This window comes from Hippichthys cyanospilos, chromosome 3 (genome assembly GCF_059441005.1).
Source record: "Hippichthys cyanospilos isolate Australia breed blue-spotted pipefish chromosome 3, RoL_Hcya_1.0, whole genome shotgun sequence".
In the NCBI taxonomy this organism is placed as follows: Eukaryota; Metazoa; Chordata; class Actinopteri; order Syngnathiformes; family Syngnathidae; genus Hippichthys; species Hippichthys cyanospilos.
Window position 1 is genome coordinate 3,728,356 of NC_142371.1, and position 17,426 is coordinate 3,745,781.

General features: G+C 43.3%; 2 protein-coding genes across 3 annotated transcripts; both read right to left on the reverse strand.

Moving 5' to 3' along the window:
- Window positions 1-786: 786 nt before the first annotated feature.
- Window positions 787-10,855, reverse strand: LOC148425490 (uncharacterized). Of its 2 annotated transcripts, XM_088411918.1 has the most exons (3): window positions 10,318-10,855; window positions 6,042-7,574; window positions 787-1,989 (listed from the first exon to the last, which is right to left on the reverse strand). In XM_088411918.1, the coding sequence occupies exons 1-3, from the start codon at window positions 10,601-10,603 to the stop codon at window positions 887-889; spliced, it is 2,922 nt and encodes a 973-aa protein (XP_088268044.1). In that variant the 5' UTR covers window positions 10,604-10,855; the 3' UTR covers window positions 787-886. The 2 variants fall into 2 exon arrangements, with proteins under 2 accessions (XP_088268044.1, XP_088268042.1); XM_088411916.1 differs by lacking the exon at window positions 787-1,989 and having other exon boundaries at window positions 2,939-7,574.
- A 544-nt stretch (window positions 10,856-11,399) lies between these two features.
- LOC148425491 (uncharacterized) lies at window positions 11,400-17,125 on the reverse strand. Its single transcript, XM_088412150.1, has 2 exons — window positions 16,755-17,125; window positions 11,400-16,531 (listed from the first exon to the last, which is right to left on the reverse strand). The coding sequence occupies exons 1-2, from the start codon at window positions 17,122-17,124 to the stop codon at window positions 13,338-13,340; spliced, it is 3,564 nt and encodes a 1,187-aa protein (XP_088268276.1). The 5' UTR covers window position 17,125; the 3' UTR covers window positions 11,400-13,337.
- Window positions 17,126-17,426: the final 301 nt, after the last annotated feature.

Sequence of the window (17,426 nt, forward strand, 5' to 3'; positions counted from 1 at the left end):
CCATAAGATTTACGAGAAGCCATCGCGCAATGTCTGTGAGAGCTGTCTCATTAACTTCATACTGAAGTCTGTGCTGCTGGTATTTTGTAATTTGTATTTTGACACACCATACCTTACTGGAAATAAATATTATACTGCCCTCCATGTATTTGTTGTGCAAATAGAACTGTGGGCTTATATTAGGCTGTTTATTACACATTATATCGTTGTACGGTGAGAAAGACATAAAATATTAATATTGCATTTCTGGAGAATAAATGAACATAATTCACCCACTCAGACGAAGGCCATTTTGCCACTTGCTGCAAATTGACATCACAGTTGTCCAAGGATCAGCTAAAGTCAAATGACAGTGAAACTTGTCATTTTATCAAACTTAGAAAACTGGTGAGTTGTGATTGGTTGGCATCTTCAGCAACTGAGATATCATTTTCAGTGGACAGTAAGTGGCAAAATGGCCCTTTTGGGTGGATTACATTTTTTTTAAATCATTTAAAGACCAGTTGGGGTCACATAGGCTATACGATCAAGAATATTCTGGATTTGACTTTCCCTTTAAATACAAGTCTATAAATTCCCCTCAACAAACACAATTTACTGGATTGTTGGACTTAAATAACTTTTTTTTGTGTGAACTGGATGTATTAATGAAATGAGTTGTCAATCAGCATAAACTTCCTCAAAACGGCCAATAATTAATGTTTAATTATATGAAATATCCTGCGTATGACTATGTAATGATGAAAAGGAGGATTAAAAGTTGGCAATAGTTATTACAAACACAAATGACCATTCTATCACTTCATTTAGTTTATTTCTGCTTTAAAGACATGAAAAGGTAGGTGAAGTCTTTTTGGAATAAAAACAGTCTTACATAAATAAATGTTCACCCCTCAGTGTCAGGAAAAGGCACCTCCCCAGTGGCATGTTTGATGTAATGCAAATGCAGCTGACTTATATGATCAAAGCCCTGACCGCATTCATAGCATTCAAATTCCCAATACTTCAGATGCTCACTGTCTTGGTTTTGTTCCAGATCCTCACCTCTGTCAAGATCTTGTGTGGTTTGTGCTTCTTTTAGAACTTCCTCACTAGCAGGAAAGGTGGATGATTTTGCGGGCTTGTGCACAACTTCTCCGGAATTGGAAAAGTTGGACTGAGCAAACTCATTATTCTTAAACAGCTCAGTAGTTTTCTCCAAATGTCCAGATTTTTGCAGGCTTCCCTCTTTTTCTACACACGGTCGGGGTTCTTGCTCCTCTTGTTCACTTGCAGTAAGCAGGCTTCCGTCTTCTATCGCGCCTTCGTCCCCCGACCCGAAAGCGGCCTTTTTTTGACTTGCGGCGACGTCGTTGAGCGGCGATGAAGGGTGGATGCTGCTGAGGTGTTCCCTGAGCAGAAGTGGCGTGAAGAAGCGCTTGGAACAAATGTAGCACTTGTACTTCCCCATGTGGTGTTTTTGAAGGTGTCTGCTCAGGTAATCCTCTTTCATGAAACCCCGGGTGCAACTAAGACACCAAAAAGGCCTTACTTTATGGGACTTAGTATGAGTGTACCATGCACTGACGGTATCAAAGGTCTTGTTGCACTGAACGCACTTGTGCATTTCATGCTGCGCGTGAGTCAGCAAGTGGCCACGAAGAAGAGTTTCCCTGGAGAAAACCGTTCCGCATATGGGACAGTCGTACGCACGGACACTATTGTCGATCTGAGTTTTAGCTGAAGCGGCATTTTTCTTATGCCCCTCTTGGTGCTTTTCAAAAGGTACAAGATATAAATAAGTTTTCCCACACGTTAGACACTTATATGGCGATTTTGTGGAGTCTCCATGTGTCGCGTCGGGGCAATCTGAGCTCGTTTGAAGATCTTTCTCGGATTTAGGAGTCCCATCCGCATCAACGTGCTGGTCATCCTTCTTCCCCTCCCCTGGAGTATCCTTGTCATCCAAAGTCGTCGGTCCACGATCCCGCGTAACTTTGCTCTGCTTGGCTAGAAATAGGGGGAAATGCATCGTTAAAGCATGTATTTGACAAGCATTTTGGAAAGAGTTTTCAGGCAAGGTGAGAAAAGAAGGTCATTACGCACATTTACATGCAGCAGAAATCTCTTTGCTAACTGATGTTGGATTAGTTGGCAACGTTTCAATTATTTTTGAAGAGTATGGGAGGGATATGGAGCACACAATAAAAAAGTTGGGCAGCTTGCTACATCTTTAAAAACCCTAAACCACTAAGGAGTGAACGCTAGCGAGTGTCTGCAAAGGTAATGGATTTTTTTTTTTTATCTCCTTAAGGTTCATTTAAGGTCTTCAGAGGTCACCAAAATGTTGCCAGACATCCATCTGTACTGCTCCTTGCAACAACAGCAACGTCTGGCGACCTCTGGCTACATTTTTGGCAGTCTCTGCTGATTATTTGGCAACCTTGAATGAACCCTGAGGAGATCAAAGCAGCTGATACCTTTGCGGACACTTGCCAGCTTTCGTCCCTCAGTGGGATGGGGGCTTAAGCACCGATACACACAACCAGTCCATTACAGTTGTGCAGTTAATCTTGTCTTTAATTGTTATTTTCATCCGTCTTGTGTCAATATAATCCATCTAAATGATTGCCACTCATTTCTTCATCAAGATAAATCACCGACAAAACACATCATAAAAGATGTCAACCAAACAATGATTCCAACAATGAGGTCGGTGCAAACTAAAGCCATGAGTTTACCCAAACAGAACTAAAAAAACAAAACATTTTTGGTCCCTGTTGAAAAACAAACTAAATTTTGATGCATTTCAAATCAAACTTGGGACACGTAAAACTATAAAGCAAATTACTTGAGTAGGCAAAAAAAAAGAAAAAATGTCAATATGGCCCTCAGTGTTGACTTTTTTTTATATCACACAGCATGCGAATTGGTGTGAAGTCATTACACAAGCCACTAATTCAGACTATAATAGATCCCTTTATTGTACAGGTAGCTTCAAAAACAACATGTAAACATATAGGTAAAGGCATTAGTAACCCTTGAGGGAAAATAGCTTCATTCATATTAGTCCACAGATGTTTCCATCAAATAAAGTAATAAGAACCATCCCGAAACAATACAAGGACTACATTTTCATTTTATCAATAAATAGCTTTGCCACAAAAAAGAAAGAGACAACGGAAAAGTGTACGGCTTAGTAGTCAAGTCATGCAAAACATGATGTGCATATACTCTATGTACATAGTGACCGAATCGACGCTCTGTCAAGCCTTTTTTTGTGCACACACTTGGTTTGTTTAGTCAATATGACATCTCAGACAATGTTTCCATACTTTAAATGACAGCAGAAAAATATATTAGTACAGATTTCCTGATTTTATATAGAAGGGCTTGAGACACACATCACATATTACATATCTATATTTTGATACAACTCCTAGCTCCAATTTATGAATTTAGAATAGTCGATTTTCTTGCCTTAAACAAAAACGTCGATTGTGTGGAAGATGTTATATTTCTTACTCCAAGTTACGCAAGGTGGCATTAATAACATTTATGCAATATTAAACCGGTGTGAAGGAAAGCATAAATAGCAGAGAATTGATAGGAAGGGATCTTTTATGATCAAAGACAAAGTCTCTTTAAACGTCACATGTAAACATTTTAATACATGCCTTGTGCATGTTTGGTATAGTGCTGGCGCAAATCACTTTCCTGACTAAATGTAGCTCCACAATCAAGACAAGTAAAGACATCTGCATGTCCTTCCGAAAGAGCAGCAGGACAATCGCTTTGCCTTCTGCGATCATCAAGAGCTGCCTGGTCATGCTTGGAAAGGACTTCTAAGTCCTCCACAGACGCAGGAAGCGAAGAACAATTGCACACCGCACTTTCACAACGCAGACATCTGTGGTTTTGCAGCGTGGCTATGTCACCATGCGGGCTACAACTGAGCGACTGATTCACCTGCTTCAGCGGACAAGGGGGACAGGACTTCCCTGCGGGTCTGACAGCCTTTGTGCTCAAAGCAGCACTGAGTCGAAGGCGAACTTCATTGGGTAGCCGAAATCGGACCTGATCGTGCCAGGTGAGGTGTTGCTTTAGCTGCCTCTTTGTTGAAAAGGCATTGCAGCACAGGGCGCAGCAAAAAGGCCGGCTTTTTGCCTTGGTTTTGTGAGTTTCTAATTGTTCTTCAGTCGGGAAGGCTTTGCCGCACTTTCCGCATTTGTAGAGACATTTGAGGACGGGCTCCGAGAGGCGGCAGATAAGAGGTGAGACCTCCCCTAAGGGCTCAGGAGCTTGGACCACCATGTTAGACTCTGGACATAATTTATGGTCAGGAATTGTGGCAGCAACGTGACATTGAAGTCCACCCTCAGGAGATGCATCACATTTGCTTATTTCTGTTGAAGCATTTTCACTCTTTATTTCACAGCTCGTGTCTACACTTAAGATTTCATCGTCCGACACTCGCTTCGATTTTTCTTCTGTGTGCTCAGGGTGGGCTTGCCACGTGTGGGCACGAAGACCCCTGGCTTTGGAAAATCTCGCCGAGCAGAGGGGACACTGGTAATTTTCTGTCATCGGTATTTTCAGGATGGATTCGCACCCGTCGTTTGTCATCCGGTTCATCGCTTTGAGTGTTGGGTGACCTGTTTGAGGAGCTCCAGCTTCTAAAGTCTGATCGCCCTCCGTAAATAAGTCTAAAGTTTCACTCTTGGGGCTCACGTCGGCTTGAGGCTGCAGCACGGACATTTGGCAGTCCTGCCGACAGCTTTCGGGAAATTGTTCTCTAAGAGAAGAAAGTTTATCGTTTGTGTGCCAACGTTTATGGGAGCCCAGGGCAGAGTTTGACAAAAATCGCTTCCCGCATTCGGAGCAGGAAAACGGATAATCTTTCCTTAACTCCTCCTCGCTAGTCACGAAGGACAAGGTTGCTTTTGCTACTTTTTTGTAACCCTTGGAGTGAATTCTTTTATGCAAATTCAAAGCCCCAACAACTGAGAAGCTTTTATCACACTTGTTACACTTGTATTGTAAATCACTATTTTCTAAGCCACTTACAGCATTTGGACTTTGCACGTGCACGTCCTCAGTTTCATTCTTTAAGTTACGCGGGAATTTTCCTGCGCTTCCTTGCGAGTTCAAATCAGACAAGTTGACGGATTCATTCTTATTAACATATTCTTTTTGGCTACACAGTTTTCTGTGTGCCCGCAAGGAGGCCTTGTTGCTAAATTGTTTGAGACATGCGGCACACTGGAGGTCCTCCTGCTTAACGCAAGACCCCGACGGCGAAGGCGAACGGCCCCTGTCATTTTGATGATACTTCATATGAAACTGAAGCGCTTTGGCTCGGGAAAACAGCTTCCCACAGTCGGGACAGCTGTATGTATTTTTTTGCAGCTGCTCGACCTGATGCTGAAAAGACTTACTGGGAGGTGGGAGGAGCTCACTATGCACAACCTGGTGTCTGAGAAGACTGGAAAAAAGACGAAATGATCTGTTGCAGACTTCACACTTGTGATTTCCGTTCTCATGTGTACGCATGTGTAACGTCATAATTCCCCTGTGTCTGAACTTTCTACCACACACGGGGCACGCGACCTTCAAGCCGGAGCGAGAACGGCCACGATGCAATGGCTGCGTAACACCGGTTCTAAGTCTCACATCAACACATTGACTTGGATTCTGCTTGTGATGCGAGTAAGCGCCTAAGGACCAAAAACCTTTCCCGCACTGCTCGCAGTGGTAAATCTTGGGGCCTAGAAGCGTTTTCTTTGGATTGTACACTTTTGCGGCACCGGACACGCCCTCTCTTTTATGTGTGGTACGACTGCGCATGTCATTTACCAATTTAGACACCTCACAATCTCGGCACAGTTGCTGTTTATCATACTGATTGGAAAGATGTGTCAGATTTGTACCGCATATGTCACATGTAACAATTTTCCGCCCTAATATATTGGCCTGGTTAGTTTCATTCTCAAATTCTGGAGTATGACCTGCAGCAAAGGTACGGGCTTCATTGTCACATGTGTAAACTTCCACTGACTGACCTTGAGTCTGACGTCTCCTCTCGCGAATGTTGTGCCACACTAAGTGAGCCCGCAGCGATGCCTCGCTACCAAAGCACCGGTAACAATCTGGACAAGCGAACGGTTCTTTGGTTTCTGTGTTTTCAGCTGCTGCCGTTGCTGGGAGGCTCTGTTCCTTAGGAGGGCCAAAGTCAACCTGAACAATTTTCAAGTCAAGCTCTGGTTTTGAAACCAGATTCATGACTGAAACATTGTCTTGGCCCTCCCGCTCAGATACGGATCCTGTATTGAGGTCAGGGTTCAAGTCTTGGACGGCCTCGTCCTCTGACTCACTCGCACTTATCACCAAGACATTAAAGTCCCCAGGTTCATAACTTTCCATCCCTTCTTCTTCGGGCTCATTATCATCAAGGTGCTCTTCAGATTCAACGTAAAGAGGAACATTCTCTGGCGGGATGTTACGTCCCAAACTGTGAGTCGCTTTCTGTTGTTCTTCTTCTATAGTCTCTAGAGGCGACTGTACCTGGACACATTTTTCAGCCTCTGTAAACGCACCGGTGTGTTGAAGTTGATGAGACTGGAGCGCTGACAGTCTGGAGAACCTGAGGCCACAGTCTGTACATTCAAATGCCTTCTTCTGCAGCTGATAAACTTGATAGAGGAATGACTTTGCCGGCGTCTCACTATGCACCATGCGCTGATGTCTATAGTAGAACGTTTGAGTCATGAATACCTTCCCACAGGCCTCACAAGGAAACCGGTGTGGAGAATCTTCAGAGTGGTTTTCATGCCATTTCTCGTGGTTGAACCAGGCAAGATGGCCATGGAAGGTTTTCCTGCATTTCTTACAGGTAAAGAGATGTTTCTTCAGCTTTCCTGCCCTTACTGTTGAAAGTGTATTGCAACTTTGGCTGAATCGCTGGTGTGTCTTCAAATTCATTAAACCAGCGAAGGATTTCCCACAGGAACATTTGAAAAGCTTCTCCGAATTAGCATTAGTCGTCTTTTTAATGTTTGCTGCTGACTCAACGGCATCAGTCTTGTGTCTTGATTTCCTGTTTTGCCGTTTGAATAACTTTTCTTCGTGGCCACGTCTGTGAGCGTCAAGGGCAGATGCACGGGAATAATTCCGCCCACAAGTCTCACACTGAAAAGACTTTTTTTTGAGCTGGTCCAAGTCCTCAAAAATAGATTTGGAAGCCTGTATGTGCGTACGCTGGTGATTGAGATAATGTCCTAAAATGGAATAACTTTTCCCACATTCAGTGCATTGAAAGATGCTTTTATTTGTGGGTCCCGAATCCTTCTGGGCATCAGAACCTTGAGCATGGTGGGTTTCCATGTGGGATCGGAATTCGTTCAGATCATCGAATGACAATGTGCATAACTGACAGCCGTTTGTACTTTCCCCATCTTCGTCAGCTATATCGGAATCATCCATTGGCTCTAAATACATTGTGCACTTTCCATCAGGGTGCTGCTGGCGATGATCTAAGTAAGCTGCCTCCTCACCAAACGCTTCTCCACAATCTTGGCAGCTGTACATCCCAAGCTCTGTAAAAAGAGATGGAAGAAAAGAACACTTTATATTAAGAGTGTGCATAGATCCATACAAGACACATGAATGGTTAACAACGCAACCATCAACCAATGAAGAATGGATTGCAACTCCTGGGCGGGCAGTGGATTACAACTTCTGCACTCATCGCTCGAAAACAGGGAAGCAGAGTTTACACTCGAAATTTCAATTAATTACAAGACAGCTGTGTTTTATAATGACTATATTGCTTCTGTCCCGCATTTTCGCAAGTGCAGGAGGCAGTCCAACAGCTTGGAGAAGATTGACTGGCTAGACCAGAGGTGTTAACCATACGGCCCGGCGAGCTGGATCCAGCCCTCGAGCGGGTTTTATCCGGCTCGCAAGGTTGTGTTCTGCTCACAATATGTATTTTATGAACAAACGGAAAAATAATGAAAGAAATGTTACATTCATTTCATGAAATTAAAGGAAAAAATGCTATATTGGGATACAGAGGAAGTCTAGAAAATGGATGGATGGAAACAATTTCAATAAATGTTTTATTAATAGAAATGTTGTGGAAATGTGGAATTATAATTATGTAATTATTCTGGACAGAACGGTGGAAGTCTGGTTAGCACATTTGCCTCACAGTACGGAGATCGCGGGTTTGATTCCTAACTCCGGTCTTTTTGTGTGGAGTTAGCACGTTCTCCCTCTGCCCATGTAGGTTTTCTCCAGGTATAGCAATTTCCTCTCATATTATAGAAACATGCATGCCAGGTATATTGGACACTCAAAATTGCCTTTAGATGTTATTGTATAGTAGTTAGTCTTTATGTGGCCTGCAACTGGCTGGCAAACAGTACAGGCTGTGACTAGCCTACTGCACGAAGACATCTGGAATACGTTCCAGCATAACTGCGATCCTTGATATTAAGTGGTTATAATGAATGAATGAATGAATGAATGGATGGATGGATGGATGGATGGGAACAAAATGGAAGTTAATTTATTTATTTCAACAATACATTTACAGTTAACCCCTGTTATTCATGAGCAAATTAAGAAAAACATGCTAAATTGCAAAGGACCAAAACAGAAGTTATTTTAATTTATTCACCTTTAATTTTTTTATTTATTTCAACAATACATTTACAGTTAACCCCTGTTATTCATGAGCAATTTAAGAAAAACATGCTATATTGCAAAGAGCAAAACAGAAGTTATTTTAATTTATTCACCTTTATTTTTTTAATCTATTTCAAGCAACATATTCGGAGTTGACCCCCCACTACTTGACGGGGATTGGCTGCCGTGCATAGCAAAAATGGAAGTGTAATTGACACTACTAGTTCATAAAAAATATACCCTGATTTTACCAGTCTGGTTCACTTGGGAATAGATTTTGCTACATATGGACCCTGAGCTAAAATTTGGACACCCTTGCTTTAATATGTTCTGCTGTACAGTTTGTGTAGTGTTGTGTTATCGATGTTCAAGCACTTTAACTGTTAAACTGTACATTTACAAGATTAGCTGGCTGTGTCCAATGTTTTGGCATTGAATAAATACATAATTATGTTTTCCTTCTAATGCATGTCTTCCCAGACACGTCATGATGTTTAATTGACTAAATTTATGACACTATAGTAGATTTCTTGAATCATGCTAGTATTGTTATCAAAGTAGCAAATTATTTACCCTTCTATGCTGTATTATCAAAATATATAAAAACAGAGTTACTACTAATATCTAGTAGCAGAACTAGTAAACAGAAATTTGTTTTGACTGGGATTTGGTCTTTCATGCACAATCAGACAGACTTTGATGAAACATGTTTACAATATAAAAAAATATTGAAAATTTACATTTTGGATGAATATGATTGACATGACAAAACTAAAATTGAAAACACCATTATTACATTTTAAAGTAGGCTTATTTAACACAACCACATCGCTGCAATGCTGCAAATGACATTACCATCTATTTTATTGTTTCATTATCACACAGAAACTGTCTTAGAATTAATCTTAGATATAACATTAGCAAGAGGAAACTAAAGTAACCATTACAGACTGCTCATTGAAGTGATTGTGACTTGAGCTTGTCCCAGAACTATTATGCCAACTATGATGTCATTTTCAGTCCACAGAAAGTCAAAATTACCTCCCCTCAATGGACAAACACGAGTTAATTTTGTTGTTTAATTCACACATCACAAATGACTCAAATGCGGTGTTTAGACTGGCAGGGAAACGTACAACATTCTTGGAAAAGTAGTAGTGGATTTTCCTTGAAAATGTGATGTTAAAAAAAAAAAGATTAATCAATTATACAACAACAAAAAAAGAGAAAAACAATCTATTATCCAAGTCATTCTTACTTGCAGCCGTTTTCTGTTTTTGTGAAAATGGCAATTAGGGTTAGGAGTCTTTCAAAAACAGGATAAATACAGGCAAAGTTAACTGTTTGAAGCTCGAATTCTAATTCCCCCCACCACACACACACAAACGCGCGCACACACACAAACTCCCCCGCAATTGACTTTGCAGTAAGACGCATTGGACGTCACTTTCTTAATATTTTTACAAGAAAATGTTACTCCAAGAAGCATCGTCGGTGACATAATGACAATCTTACGACAATACCTGCCAAGTTGAATTTGTATAAAATAATCGGCGTGTATTCACATAGGCTTACCCTAATTATGTTCGCACACCGCAATACATTTCAAAATGAACAGAGAGTTTTGACCGATAATTACGTTTCTACCTTGACTTGAGGCTGGACGCTCGCTGCCCGCGGTCTCCTCGTCCGGCGGCGGCGCATCACTGTTTGTCGATGTGAGATCCATGGTAGTGGACGGTGAAACATCCATAACGGTGGTCTGAGAGTCATCCATAACGGTGGACTGAGAGTCATCCATAACGGTGGACTGAGAGTCATCCATAACGGCGGACTGAGAGTCATCCATAACGGCGGACTGAGAGTCATCCATAACGGCGGACTGTTCCTCCGCCTGAAGGTCTTTCACCACAACGGCCGGAACGTGGTCCATCCTCGCCGCGGCGGTTTCGTTAGCGTTAGCTTACTTTGACGACTCTCCTTAGCCGAAAGGCGAGAGCAGAAATCCTTATGCAGCGGTATAGGCACCGGATAGAGTGGATGAAAAGATTTCGCGTGTTTCTAATAGTCATTGCATAAACACACTCAGAATGTCAGGGACGAGGTAACCTAGCATGGTTTTTAAAAAATGCATTAAAGTCAAGGCTAATTGACTTATGCAGTAGATTGAGGTTCGATTCTTCTCCGGAAGTTAATTCTTCTTCGTCGATTTTGTTGACCGCAAAGACGTTCGGGATTGTTTGACCTCCGCTTTCAATAGCAAGGAATTTATTGTTTCAAAACTAAAAAAAAATACTTTTAAAAGCGATCGGAAATTTCCAGTTGATTAACAGTATACGAAAATGTTAAGACTTGCATTATTGATGCTGTCTGGCATGAAATGCTGTTAAATCTTTGCAAACGGATTTTATGTGTAAAACCATTTGCAAGGATTAGATTTGAACTCATTAAACCCCACGAAAGTCGCTTTGGATTGGTAACCGCCTAGCCCTGGTACCCACCCAGCCCACAAATTTGAAATAATTGGTACTATATACTATCACACAATAAATACTATATAGTATAGTATATAGTATATATTATCACACATTAAACAGAGATCAATGCTAGTGTGCAATTAAGACGGACGGTTCAGATTAAACCATTATGACCTCACCAGAAGTCACTTCTGAGAAAGAGGATAGAAGGGCATGTGTTTTTCTATTTAATCATGATTTTGTAAACAAAGGTCAGCATATATTTGGTATTTTATTTTTGTTACATTTAACAGCAAGGAGGAATATTTCCCCTTGCACAGAAGACTTAAGAGAAAATTGTGTTTGCATTGACAGCTTCATCGGCTGGTATACGAAGACTCGTTGGCACCAATGAATCACCAAAATAATTGAAAAGTTCTGATTATGATCGACATTTATACTGTACATCTAAAGTCTTTATCTGATGAGAACTTTATCTGTAAAATGAAAGTAGCTTCATACAAGTACAGTGGATATAAAGTCTACACACCCCTGGATTTTGATATCTCTAAAATGACACTGAGACCAATCATCCCAAAATGTTTGATAATTAATGTGGCCTGTAAAGCTGTACAACCAAACAGATTTTGTGAGGGGAACAAACAAATGAGTGTTTCATTGACAAGCCACATCAAAACTCATGTTATATGGTCAACGTATTCCTGCAACCATTTAAAGTGCCTTGGATAAACCTCAAATACATTTGAGATGTTCTAGTAGCCATTTTTTAACATTTTTGTGGTCATACCTTACAGCACAAAGATCTTTCACACAAATTGTGAGATCCCATTGAACATACTGTACCTCAAAAATAGTTGAACGCAAGAGAAGCGGTAGAGAGGGTTATCTTACAAAGAAAAACATTCAAGCCCAGTTACATTTTGCAAAAACATTGCTGAAATTCCAAAACACATGTGGTACAACATACTGTATTACAAGCCAATAAAACTGAGGGTTGAATGTTTTGTCATACTTCGAAAGAGCGTTCGCTACAAACACAACACTGTTCATTTCATTGGGCTAAAATAAGAAGCATAGTGACAGGTGTGCACTCATCCAAATTTACCATTGAACTTAATTGTGAATTGTAATTTCTGAAGAGAGCCACATTCCCGGCAATAGAAAGGTGTGCACAGTTTTGCATCCACAGTATTTTTTTTTTTTTTTTTTTACCTATTCTTTGGATAATTTTTTTTGCAGTTCAGGTTTACACATCATATTAATGTTACAAATACTTTTAATACTTGTCTTATCTTGTTTACACTATTAGTCAAGTTTGGAAACATCCAACATCTAAATCAGTGTTTGTTAAATCCCATATCATAAATTAATACTTAAGTTATTTGGAAGAAATATTGATAGAATTATTTTGTTAGCAAAAAAAAAGTTAATGATTTTTTTAAGAAACAAAAACAGGTTTGCACCCTTTAGGATTTTTGCAGCTTTATGATGTGGATGTGGCTTCATGACTTGAACTCATTTTTTACCACTTGATGAGTTTGAGACCATGTGAATTTGAAGGTGTTGCAAAATTTTGACTAGTGTTGTACATCTCAAAAACCTGATATTTGAACGGGGGTGTGTAGACTTTTTGTATCCGCAGCACGCCAGTATTTCGATAAACACTATTTAGTGCATATGGAGGACATTGCAGTGCACTCATCAAGGAGTGAGGTCACCGTTTCCCTCTACTTTGCTAACAACCTAGTCTACAATACTGGCGTAGCAGACATGCAGACGGTACTCAAAGGCACACAGTATACTGTACATGAAATAAACCTTTCAAATGATTTCAGACCAGAACAAAAAAATTAAAATGGTTTAAAAACCAGATGTTATTGGCAGTAAATGAAATATCAGTTGGTCCGCACACTGGAGAGGTCGTTCAACCCAAATATTAAAAGCATTTTAAGAGTGAAACAACTACCGTTTCTAACCACAACAACAGTATCCAGTCTTATTTAGAGTGAAATAGTACAGTTTAAAAAGTGTGTAGCCTAACTCAATGTTTTTTGTTTTTTTTTTTGGCTTCTAATGCTCCTCCATGTCAGCTGGTCAAAATGCACAAATGAGCGTCAGAGAAATGAAGGTGAAACAGAATAGAAAAAGTAACAAATTTCTAAGTCAAGCTTTGCTGCTACAGTTACAGAGTCAAGCTTCTCCTTGTGCATGTTGCAAGTAATGCAACTGAAGATCCAGCTCCCGGGGGAAAGAGCAGCCGCATATCATGCACTGCAAATGCCGTTCCGGGGCAAAAGGCAACCGGGGTCCCAGTTTTTGAGCTTCAGTCTGCGTGGCGAGCTGAGGTAGGACCGGGGTTTGTGGCATGGGAGGCCTCTCGGTCAGGACAGCCTGCGGGGTGAAGAAAATATTCGGGAGCGGCGGTCTTGAAAGCGGACCAACTGAGACGGTCTGAAGAGAGTGAGTACCCGGCAACGCTAGGGTCGGGAGCGTGGTGAGCGCCGGGGAGAAAAATGGAGGAGGCTGATTTAGGATGATCTGATTGGCTGTGACGACCGGTTGCTGCTGCAAGTCCTGTACTCTCCCCGGTTTGAGCTGCCCGGTGAGAAGCAGCTGAGGACCCACGGGATTATTTTGGAAGCCCCAGAGTGCCGTGCCAATGGTTTGAGCAAAGGGGTTGATAGGGATGGGAAGTTTCTGCGTTGCAGTCTGATTCTGTACATTGGTCCAACCTGCCGCAACCTTCTTCTGTAGCTGGAAGTCTCGATTGTTGACAAGTTTCGGAGAGGAGCCCATTTTGTTTGAAGCCCCAAGCGGCGCTTGGATGCCCCACAAAGTGCTCCCATGGGCGACAGCTGTGGACACTGAAACGGGGACGCTTTGGTCTATCTGAGTTGAGGATTGTGCACCTGCTCCACCTGATGTCCTCTGCTCAGGTTGGTTCACAGTCAACGTTATTGCTTGATGATCCCACACTTTACTGTCCGCACTCACAGGAAGCATCAACGTCTCCTGTTTTGGCACAGGGGCACCCGGCCACCTTGGCGACTGGAGCTCTTGACCCGCCTTGTTTGAAGAACTCAGCAGAGGAGGTTGGACACTCCATAAAGCCGCGCCATCCACGAAGGAAGTCCCGCGAGATTCGTGACGCAAAGAAGCAGATGTCGCAGGGTGCGCTTGTTTGTCCATCCCGCCAACTCCAGAGGGACCCGCTTTTGGAAGGGATATGACAACGGAAGGTGCGCTTTCTTGATTCTGCGGGCCTGGCTCTGATGGAAGTGACGAGGGGGCTGGCATGACCCCGTCCCCATCCAACTCCCAGTGAACGGCTGGAGGGTGTAGTTCAGAAAGAAAAGCTTCTTTCTGCATTTTCAATTGCAACTCCTCTTGAGATGCCAGCATGGAGGAGTGCTGTATGCCCCCTGAATTGCGATAAAGAGGAGCGCCCCCTAATGACCTGCCCCCTCTCCTCCCCCTGCCCCCTCTGCCTCTGGTCCTCCCACCCGCAGGGACAGAGGTAAGTGGACTGAAAGCCTGCCGTTTGCGATTGTGGATCTTCTGGTGTACTAACAAGCTGCTCAACCAGGAAAAGGTTTTGCCGCACTCGCCGCAGTGATGGGGCCGCTCTCCCGTATGCGTGTTCAGGTGGTCGCGGAGCAGATACGCCAAGCCAAAGCTCTTATCGCAGAGGTTACACTTGTGCGGCTTATCGCCGTTATGCGAAAGCATGTGGTGCCGCAGTTGCGTCTCGTCGCTGTAGCCTTTGCGGCAGCTGGTGCAGCGGAAGGGTTTTTCCTGATGCAGCTTCTGGTGGGTTCTCATGTTCTGCAGGAAGGCAAAATCCTTGCCGCAGTCGGGACATTTGTGAGGCTTCTGGCCCGAGTGTATGATGACATGTTGCTGTAAGTAGCTGCTGAAGCGAAAGCCTTTGCCGCACACGTTGCACTGGTAAGGCTTGTCCTTGGAATGTATGCGCATGTGCAGCTCTAACACTGAGCGATGGCGAAACGTTTTTGCACACTCAGAGCACTTGTATGGCTTAATACCCAAGTCGTCGTTTTTCACTTTTACCTGCTGATTTTCACTGGTTACAGGGCTCAACTCTTGTTGAGGGGAAATGGACACTTTGGCCCAATCTGTTGCTATATTCTGATGGGTTTTGAATATGTGCAATCTTAAACTGAACTCTTTCCGGTAAGTACACGGACAGTGAGGACAGATATGCCCCTTGTCCCAATTCTTTTTTATCTCGGGGGGTGGCTGGAATCCTTTGTCCTGGGACTCAAACTCCACCTCATGAAAATGCATGTGGGCTCTCAGGTTGGCTGGCGAGCTGCAGGTCTGGGGACAGAGGGGACAGTTAAAAGTGCGTTTTGGTTCGTGACTCGGCTGTGCATTCTCCTTTCGTTGCACAGTCTCCAGTGCAGGGGCAGGTGCAGGGGTCTGCTTGGTGGGTTGCTCTGTAGAAGGAAGAGTGTTGGTTTGGTGCAGTCTATGTTGGCGACAGTGTGCTCTCATATTTTGAGCAAAGGCAAATTTCTTACCACAATCGGGGCAGCGAAAGGGCTTCTCACCGGTGTGTAAAAACTGATGCTGGTGGAGGAGACTACTGTACTTGAAGGACTTACCACATACGGTACACAGGTAAGAGCGGAGTTGAACAGTGTGCTTGCGCCGATGGTCTTCCATGACGGAATTGTATCGAAAAGCCATGCCGCACTCGGGACATTCGTAGGGTTTAAGGATCGGATGAGATCGCTGGTGGTAGCGTAATTTGATGTAGTCCCGGAAGCTTCGACCGCACTCCTCGCATGTCCAGTTGCTCTCCTGCGAGTGAGTCATCATGTGCGTGGAGACAGCGCACCTAAAATTGAACTCTTTGCGGCACAGCGAACAGTGATAATTCTTGTCTTCTGCATCGTTGCACTCGTGGCCCCGCAGTTTCTGCGCCGTAGGGAAGAACTTCTCACAAGTGGCACACTGAAATGCATCTTCCAGCTCAGAAGTTGGCTCCTCCTTCTGCTCCTTATGCACATGTCTGTGTTTGATTAAGCTGCTGCGGTCCTTAAAGGAGAGCCCGCATTCTTTACAGGTGAGGGGAGCGAGTTCATCCTTGTGTGCATGACTGTGGCGGTGAAGGTAGAACATCTCACGGCGGGTGAAGGATAGTCCACACTCCTTGCACACCATGCGACTCTTTCTTGGCTTGGATGATCTTTTTTCTCTTCCATCATGGTCTTCGATCACATATGCAACTGAGTCTAAATCTTTCACTGGATCCTCAGATCTCAGTTCTTCGCCCAAGCTTGGTTGGTCAACCTCATGAATTTCCTCTGCACCAGGAAGAGCTTGAGTTTCTGACACTTTCTCAGCAGTCTCTGAAACTGGAAAATGAAAGGAGAGCCACTGATCTATAAACTTAGTCAACCAACAAAACTACATAGCCTGACATAAAACGATAGAAAATGAGTCGTGTATGACAAAGTATACGCGCTAGCTTAATTGTACACTACAATGTACACCGGGCAAGGTGTGAACGCTGAAGTAAATAGGAAGGCTAACGCTAGTAATAAACACAGTATAACAACACCGTTAGCATCGACTTACTATTTTCTTCCGTGTGGGAGTGACCCACTTCGCCATCATCCTCGGGGCAGTCAGAGGGCCGCTGTTCATCTCCTGGTGACTCGGCCATTTTTGGCCCCGATGAATTACATGTTTGGTCGCCTCCAGCCCCCGACTCAATAACCTCAGAATGGCCGGGCAAAGAAGCACCGTTGTTACCACTGTGCTCGCTACTATGACGCTCCCGCGGTTGTTTCAAAGCATTTTCATCCGTCTGATCGGAGGCGTCTTCAAGTTCCGCCGAGTCCGTCTTAGCCCCTGATGACTGGACTTCCTCCGCCAGGGACTTGTGCCGTTGCGGAGACTCCGGTGGGGATATGGCGGCCATATTCCCCCCATGCACCCCTGGCATGGGCTCGAGCAGCAGACTCACCAAATTCAGCGAACAGACGAGGAAATGACGTCATGCCCGAAATTTCAAACTAAAAGAAAATATTGGCCGACCGTCCAATTACTGTATTTTACTTTGCAATTCGTCTCTTTCGGTTTGCGGGTGAGTTGGACAGAGCTAAGCTGACTGGGCAAGTGGAGGCACGCCCTGCTGAGCAGATTCACACCTAGAACATCGTTGATCAAACAATTACAAACTTGACCCTCACGCTGCCTCAAAATAATTTCCACTCACGATTGTTTATTCTGGTTTATGTGGCTCAT

Coding starts and splice junctions, on each gene's coding strand:
- LOC148425490 (XM_088411916.1), bottom strand. CDS start 10,603: ATGGACCACGTTCCGGCCGTTGTGGTGAAAGACCTTCAGGCGGAGGAA. Junction 7,575..10,317: donor GCGTCCAGCCTCAAGTCAAG/GTAGAAACGTAA, acceptor CTCTTTTTACAG/AGCTTGGGATGTACAGCTGC.
- LOC148425491 (XM_088412150.1), bottom strand. CDS start 17,124: ATGCCAGGGGTGCATGGGGGGAATATGGCCGCCATATCCCCACCGGAG. Junction 16,532..16,754: donor CTCCCACACGGAAGAAAATA/GTAAGTCGATGC, acceptor TTCATTTTCCAG/TTTCAGAGACTGCTGAGAAA.